General features: G+C 39.5%; 1 protein-coding gene across 1 annotated transcript in view; it reads right to left on the reverse strand.

Moving 5' to 3' along the window:
- The window catches only part of ITPR2 (inositol 1,4,5-trisphosphate receptor type 2), a 516,873-nt gene that overhangs the window by 229,532 nt on the left and 278,939 nt on the right, over nt 1–8,402 (reverse strand). The window contains 1 exon segment of the mRNA XM_017864487.1: nt 2,459–2,601. Coding sequence (XP_017719976.1) covers nt 2,459–2,601 — 143 coding nt within the window.

The raw sequence follows: 8,402 nt of genomic DNA on the forward strand, positions 1-8,402 counted from the left end.
AAAAAAAAAAAAAAAAAAAAAAAAAGACCCCGGCTATTCATAAAGTCAGATTCTAATTTTGTAAGATATTCTTACAAAAGAAACCCTTGGTTTTTTACAGAGTTGAGGAAGGAGTAGGGTGAGCACTAAGACAGAAAATAGACACTCCTGAGGCTCTGGCTGTAATACAATTGCAATAGCACAAAAATCTCTTCTAGAATCACTCATGTAAACACAACATCATTTTCCTTCATGTGGGTGTAGGATCTGCAATATATTCCTATTATCATATCACTTCTGCTTCTCTCCTTTCAGGTTACTTAATGGTGCCACAGGCTTGTCTCCATCTGCAGCACAGCTCAATATTTACTTGATATCATGAGTTACTTCATATCACTTTCTCATAGACCAGTATCTCCAAGTCCTAGACCAGTGCTGTCTAACAGAACTCTCTGTAATAATATACATGTTCCATATTTGTGCTGCCAAATTTGGTAGCCATTAGCCACATGTGGCTACTGAGCACTTGAAATGTTGCAAATATGACTGAGGAAGTGGATTTTTATTTCATTTTAATTCATTTAAACAACAATTTAAATAACCATGTGTGGCTAGTAGCTACCATATTGGCACCCTAGTTCTTGACGAGGAGTCAGGAAACCTAAAGGATCAGATAGTAAATATTTTAGGCTTTGTGGGGTACACAGTCTCTGTGGCAACTAGCTGATTCTGCCACAGTGGCATGAAAGCAGCCACAGACAATCCAGAAATGAATGAGCACCACTGTGTTTCAGTAAAACTTTATTTACAGAAATGAGTAGCAGGACCAATTTAGCCTGAGGGCCAGAGCTTGCTAACCCCTCTTCCAGGCTGTCACAACTTGGGGATATAGCTATTGTATTATATTAATTTACTGAACTTAACAGGTTTATCGCCTAATTTTTAACCCATATTCCATATATTGACATATATTCATAGGAGGTGAAGGGTATTTAGCAAAGATCCTATTATCTTTGCTTTTTTTTTTTTTCATTTAGTTCTTATGTTTAGATCTGTAATGGGTACAGGTGCAGAGTTCTCACATGCATGTATGTGTAGTGGTGAAGTCTGGGCTTTCAACGTACCCATCATCTGAATAGTGAAATGTGCTCAACACCCTATTTTTATAGTGAATTACTAGGCAATATCTCCACTTAAAATTTTCTTTCTAATGTTCTCAGCAGTCATCAGTTGTACACTTGGGGCCTCTTCACTTTAAAATCCTTACTCACAAGACTGGCAGGTGTCCGGACAAATACATTCTTCCCAATCTGCCTAAGATGCAATGAGTCTAAAGCCAAAAATACCTGATTCTGGCCACAGTATAAAAACCCCACCTATTCTTCAACATGATCCCTGTAGTCAGTTTTTCTCATCCCATGCCTTGTTTTCACTCCCAAGGTCCCACCTTAAATGGTGAAAGAAAGGAACACACTTCTTGTGTACCCTAGTCCTTCAAGCTCTGCCTCGATACATCACAGATGATAGAAGAGGTTTCCAGATCTCTTTCGGCAATACCCTCTACCATATAGGAATTAGCTGGGATGGGTCATGGTCAAGGGGCTTGGCAAGCTCATCTCACTGACACTCCATCCAGGTACTCTTCCCAGGAAGACCAAGCACCCTCTTTCTGACTGGTCATCCAGGGTCTACATGTGATGACCTGGGCATCTCCCTCAATAACGTGCCCTCCACAAAAAGACAAGTCTCTTCTTTCTGGAGCTAGTTATGCTTTTTCTCACAACTGCTTCTCCTTGTGCACATCTCCCTTGAGAATTTTTCACTTACCATGAAGATGAAGATTCTCTAGGGTAAACATATCAGCTATAATAGATCTGCAATATCACAAATGCTGAGAAACATCAGTAAACGACAGAGCTGCAGATGAGGATCATCCAGGCAGCATGGCCACGTGCTGGGTCTGAGTCTTACTAACCCTGCACCTGAAGCACACCTGGTCCTCAGCAATCTCCTCTCTGAGTGAGGCTGACCTCTCAGTCTCTGGGTGTTTATGCAGATTAGATAAAATAATAGTTAAAGACATATGACAATATTAAGACCTCAATAAATGCTAGCTCCTTTTCCTTTCTCCCTATGTTAATGAAAATAAGTGACTTTAAACAAGAATTTTTTAAAAGGTCACAACATATAATTATGGAAAGGAATTAGGACCAAAATATTATTTTGCATGATCCTTTGTGCCCCATAATGACACACTTTATTTTCAGTAAATTTAGTAAAATATGATAACTTGACCTTCACCAAAATAAAATTTCAAGTGACTCAATTTAATTATTCTGGCAGTATATTTTAACATGGATTTTAGACCTTTCACATACTTTGTGGACTGTCATTTTATATCAGTGAAGTGTAAAGCGGAAATGTTAGAGGCCATCTCAGTTTGATGACACTAGCAGAATCTCAGATTGGATCCACTTACTTTGACATGAAAGCACCACATCTTATTCTTGCATCGCTTCCCTCAGGGAACAGCAGCTCTGGACTGTACAATACATCAACCAACACTGAGAATTCAGCCTGCATCATTGGGCTGAACTGGTGCTCCAAGGAGGCCACTACATCCTAGGGAATGAAACACAGGAGAACCCATGTGAAGGCCTAAGTCAGATTTCAACTTTCAAAGATAAGACAAGCCTAAGAATACTAATGGGAATTTTATAGATTACCCCCTCTATTTCCATAGCACCACATGTCTGTGCCATGATTATAGTCTGGTTTTATGTATGAATACTGCCTGAGTCTCTATTTGTGTGTGTGGGTGTCTGTGTGTGTGTATGTATGTATGTGTGTGTGTGTGTGTCATTTACAAGATAAGGGAGGGACAGGTAGTTATAAGATTTCTAAGGATATACACCTATAAGAGGAAAAGTCAGTTAGGCCACTGTATGTGCCCTGCAGTGCCTAGGATTATAATGGAAACATGACAGGTACTCATTACATTGCAATAAATTAGGGGCATACCCAGGGAACAGCTTAAAAAAAAAAAAAAAAAAAAAAAAAAGATTTCCAGCCAGGTGCAGTGCCTCATGCATGTAATCCCAGTACTTTGGGAGGCCGAGGCAGGTGGATTGCATGAGGCCAGGATTTGGGGACCAGCCTGGTCAACATGGTGAAACCCTGTCTCTACTAAAAATACAAAAATCAGCTAGGCTTGACGGTGTGTGCCTGTGGTCCCAGCTACTCAGGAGGCTAAGGTGGGAGAATCATCTGAGCCTAGGAGGCGGAGGTTGCAGTGACCCAAGATAGCGCCATTGCACTCCAGCCTGGGTGACAGAGTGAAACCCTATCTCAAATTAAATAAATAAATAAATAAATAAATAAATAAATTCCCACGGGTCATTGGTTATTCAAAACGAATCATTTCATCCAATGGGGAAACTCACTGAAATATTATTTGAAGCAATATTAGTACTATACATGGGTTCAATGACATTCAACAGAATTTCAAATTATATTTTTTGAGAGACTCTATTGGTCACCTACCCAACAGCCTTTCTTTACCCTCTTCCTTGCTACCAGAATCTCAACGTCATTTCTCAGTCAGGCAACAACATTCTCAGGGGATGAGCCCCCTCAGCTTAGGGTTGAGGTTGATTACTCTAAGGCAGGCATGGTTATCCCATTTCCACCTCTAGCAAGCTGTCTAGGCATGATTATGTGACACAGTCCCAGTCAATGAGACATCAGGTGAAGTCAGCTGAGAGAGTGGGGTACGTGTTGTGGGTGGGGAGGTTCTTTCAAAACCACCTACTGCTCTCAAGGCAGCTTGAGGGTGTGAATCCAAAATCTGAGACAGCCCTCATGTTACCCTGGGAGACCAGCATTAAGCTGAATGCCTACAGATCTTTGGTTTTAGGGGCCCAAGCCTACAATTAGCAAACTCAAGGAGAGCCACAGTTCCAGGTTTCTTGCTATGTGAAATGATATGGTCTTTATTATTTAAGTCACTTTTAGTTGAATGTTGTGTTAATTAAAGCTGAAAGCATCTTAACTGATACGTTTCTAAAATGAACTGCAGGTAATTATAATTTCCCAAACATTCTTTAATGGTTAAAGCACCCCTATTTTATTTTTAAACTATGTTAGAAGAAAAAAAAACTTCTTACATAAAAGAACAATTTATTCACCCATAGCTATGGTGTATTTTTATTAAGCAGAACATTGCCAATTGCTTATTGTCACTCTTAGCTACAGAAGCACAGATGGGGATGTCACCCTCTTGATTTCTTATGAATTATGTTAATTCGTGTTTTAACTCTTTCTCTTTCTGCAAAAGTGATTATTTCTACTTCAACCACTCTAAATAAGCTTTCTGAGAAATGTATGAAAACGATTCAAAGAGACTAAAGGAAAATAGCATAAAGGGGAAAACTAGATATTATATAAAAGTGGGGAGAGTATGTTTATCAAATATGACCATATTTAATTAAATGTCCCTGTTGTTTAGATTACCTCTTCTTTGTTTCATCTACTAAAGAAATAGCGCTCAGGCTGCTATGATATGAATTCTGTCTTTAATTTTGGTCATGAGGCAACTATGCAACCTCCCTAGGTCATTGTTTCCCTATGTGAAAGCTTAGGATGATACTAACAATCACATGAGTTTGCTGCAAGGATTAAAGGTAAGTGCATAGAACATCCTCTAACATACACTAGCCACTTATTCCCTATAAATACTAGTAATCTTTACTACTGAGCACAAGTTAGCTGTGATCATCACCTAAACTCAGTGATTTACTTGCTTGTCTTCATCTTAATCACTGCTAAGCATTTTACACGCTGGTTTCTGCTCTTGAAACACTTTCTGCTCTTGACTTCTATGACATGACACTTTATTTTCCACCTATGTCCTTACTATTTCTTCATCAACTCCTGATAGCTCCTGCTCCTTTTCTCTTTGATATCTACACTTTCTTCTGAGAAATCTCGTCCAATTCTATGGTTTCAATATCATCTGTATGTTGGAACTCCCACATTTATATTTCCAGTATGGACATCTTTCCACTTCAGACTCATATATCAAACAGCCAAGCTGACACACTCAAGTACCTAAATAGGCATCTCAACTTTAAAATTCCCCAAATAGAACTCCCAATTTCAGCTCAGCCCCAACCTCTTTCTCTCTCCATTACTTCCTATCTTAGTAAATAATACAATCATATCATATCAAAACCAGAGTCATCCTTGATTCTTCTTCCCATTATCCTACAACACACCAATCGATTCGTCCACCAAGTTCTATTAGTTCTACAACTAAATATATACAAAATTAATACACTTCTCTGCATTACTATTATTACCTCCTTAAGCCAAGCTACCATCATCTTTTGCCTGAATTAATGCAAAGCTACATAACTAGATTCACTGCTTCCATGTCTGGATCTTAGAAATACGTTTAGAATTCACAGCGATCTTTTAAAAAGTAAACCAAGTCAGCCTCTCCTCTGCCGAAAATCTTCAATGACTTGTCATCACACATAGAATACAATTAAAATGCCTTAATATGCGCCTTAATCTGTTCAGGCTGCTATAACAAAATACTATAAACTGAGTAGCTTATAAGCAACAGAAATTATTTCTCGTAGTTTTGGAGGCTGGGAAGTCCACGATCAGGCACCAGCAGATTTGTTGTCTAGTGAGGACGCACTTTCTGGTTCATAGAGGGTGCCTCTCTTGCTGTGTCCTCACATGGTGGAAGGGCTGAATGACTTTGCATGGGCCTATTTTATAGGGACTCTAATCTCAACTCCCAGAAGACCTCACCTCCTAATACTATCACCATGGCAGTTAGAATTTCAGCATATGAATTTGGGGTGGGGGAGGACACAAACACTCAGGACACAGCAACAGCACCATAAAGTCTCTACATGATTTGGCCCCTTATCTCATAATATTTTCTTCCTTTACTCACTAAATTCCTGCCCCAATGGGCTTTTCTTGGATCTTCAAACCCATCAACCTCACTCCTGCCTAAGCACCTTTGCATTTCCTATTTCCTTCCCATAAAACTATCTGAACCCAAATCTTGGAATCGATTATTCATCTTCATTATTCAGGTGTCAACAAAACTGTTACCCTAGTAGAAAGGAACTTCACAATTACAGGGTCACTCTTCCAGTAATTCTCCACCATGCTGTTACTCTGCTCTATTTTATTCACTGCAGTTTTAATTATCCAACAATTTATCAATTATTTAATGAGTTAAAATGCATGTCCCAGAAGAGCATAGACCCCATGGCTCTCTCTTTAGCACTTCACACAGTGGCTAGTATAGAATTTTCACTAAATAAATACTTACTTGATGGATATCAATCTATTAAAAGAAGTCTACTGAAAGAAGTTTAAGGCATACCCTCTCTGTGCTGGTTGACACTACTATATACCTCTCCTCTGAAATGTTCCACTCCCTTTGCTCTCCTGACCCTCCTCCTTTCTGACGTGATTTTTTTTTTTTTTCACTCTTTATGTGGGCCATTCTGCTACTCTTAGCCTCGCATAGGGTGTTCTTTTTCTTTTTTTTTCTATCACTGTATTTTCTCTTTTAGCAATACCAACCACTATCCTTGCTCCAACTATTATCTTCAAATATAGACTTAACTTCCAATATACTCAGTAGCCTGCTACCCTAGTTCACTGCATTTTCCATTGCCCTCCTATTGCATTCTCTTCTCCTCTGCTCTTACAACAAACAGTCTTAATAATACTATCTAGTCTCCAATCATCAGGGCCTCTTAAACTCCTCTCATGCCTGCTCTCTACTTCCATCTAAGAGCCTCCAGGTCTGCTGACCCTGCCTTCATTATTATCTGTAACACTCATTTCTTCATTTCATCCATATCACCACTTGGCTTAGATCTTAAGTAACTTCTCACTAGTCTCTCTTCCTCTAGTCTCTTTTTGATAACCCTATCCTACAAATCAAGAACCACTTATAATGGCATTTTCTCCCACATTTTTAATGTCTCACGCCCTTTAGGTTTCTCATACTCTCTGACTCTAACTTGTGTTTCTAACCCCATATAACACTCATCAACATGTGACTTCTCATAATATTTATTTCAGTTAATGTCTTGGCCATTTTGTAGGGAAAAAAAAACTTCTTCAAACTATATCCCAATTCAACTCCATGTAATGTGCTACTAATAATGTGAATGGGAAGATGTCTGCTATGGGCTGTATTATAACTCCCCCAGATTTCGTATGTTGAAGGCCTAACTCACAGTACCTCAGAATGTGACTCTATTTAGAGCTAGGGCTTTCAAAAGTGTAATTAAGAAAAATGAGTTCATATGAGCGGGCCCTAATCCAACATAACTGGTATCCTTATAAGAAGAAGGGATTAGGACACAGACATGTGCAAACACAGAGGAAAGAGCCTATGAGGAAACAGCAGGAAGTGAGCCATCGGCAAGCCCAGGAGAGAAGCCTCAGGAGAAAGCATACCTGCTGATACCTTGATCTTGGACTTCTAGCCTCCAAAACTATGAGAAAATAAATTGCTGTTGTTTAAACCACCAAGTCTGTGACATTATGCAACAGCAGCCCTGGCAAACTAATATAATTTCCAGGCCCAAATCAAGAGTGAGATACTATACAAGTCATTTGGGAGCAAGGTGCTTGGATCATTCTGACCAAAGGATTAGAAGGGAATACTGAAACATAAGTTGAAGCAAGGCTATGAATATTGAGTTTCTTTACTAGTGTTATCATTGGTATTATGATTATTATTTTGGTATTAAGACCTACTATTCACTACCATACTATCAAAACACAGTAATTAATATACACTCATTAAAAAGTAACTCACAACATATGTAAGCTATATGTTTAAAAACAGCAGTGGGGCCGGGCGCGGTGGCTCAAGCCTGTAATCCCAGCACTTTGGGAGGCCGAGACGGGCAGATCACGAGGTCAGGAGATCGAGACCATCCTGGCTAACACGGTGAAACCCCGTCTCTACTAAAAATACAAAAAACTAGCCGGGCGAGGTGGCGGGCGCCTGTAGTCCCAGCTACTCCAGAGGCTGAGGCAGGAGAATGGCGTAAACCCGGGAGGCGGAGCTTGCAGTGAGCTGAGATCCGGGCACTGCACTCCAGCCCGGGCGACAGAGCAAGACTCCGTCTCAAAAAAAAAAAAAAAAAAAAAGGAAGGGGGGGGAGGGGGGTAAAAAAAAAAGGTTTGGCCCCCAAAAAAAACTTGATTTTTTTAGCCATATTTTATTTATGTGACTACATATTTTTAAAAAAATGTAATTTAGAAAATATGAATGCTATTTCATGCTCTCATGTACCTGTAACTTTTCAATAATATTTCTGTAATCCCAAGAAGGCCCTCCAAGAGCTTCCTTAAAGCGTGGCCCAGAG

Source organism: Rhinopithecus bieti, unplaced genomic scaffold (assembly GCF_001698545.2).
Source record: "Rhinopithecus bieti isolate Rb0 unplaced genomic scaffold, ASM169854v2 scaffold_72161, whole genome shotgun sequence".
NCBI classification, from domain to species: Eukaryota; Metazoa; Chordata; class Mammalia; order Primates; family Cercopithecidae; genus Rhinopithecus; species Rhinopithecus bieti.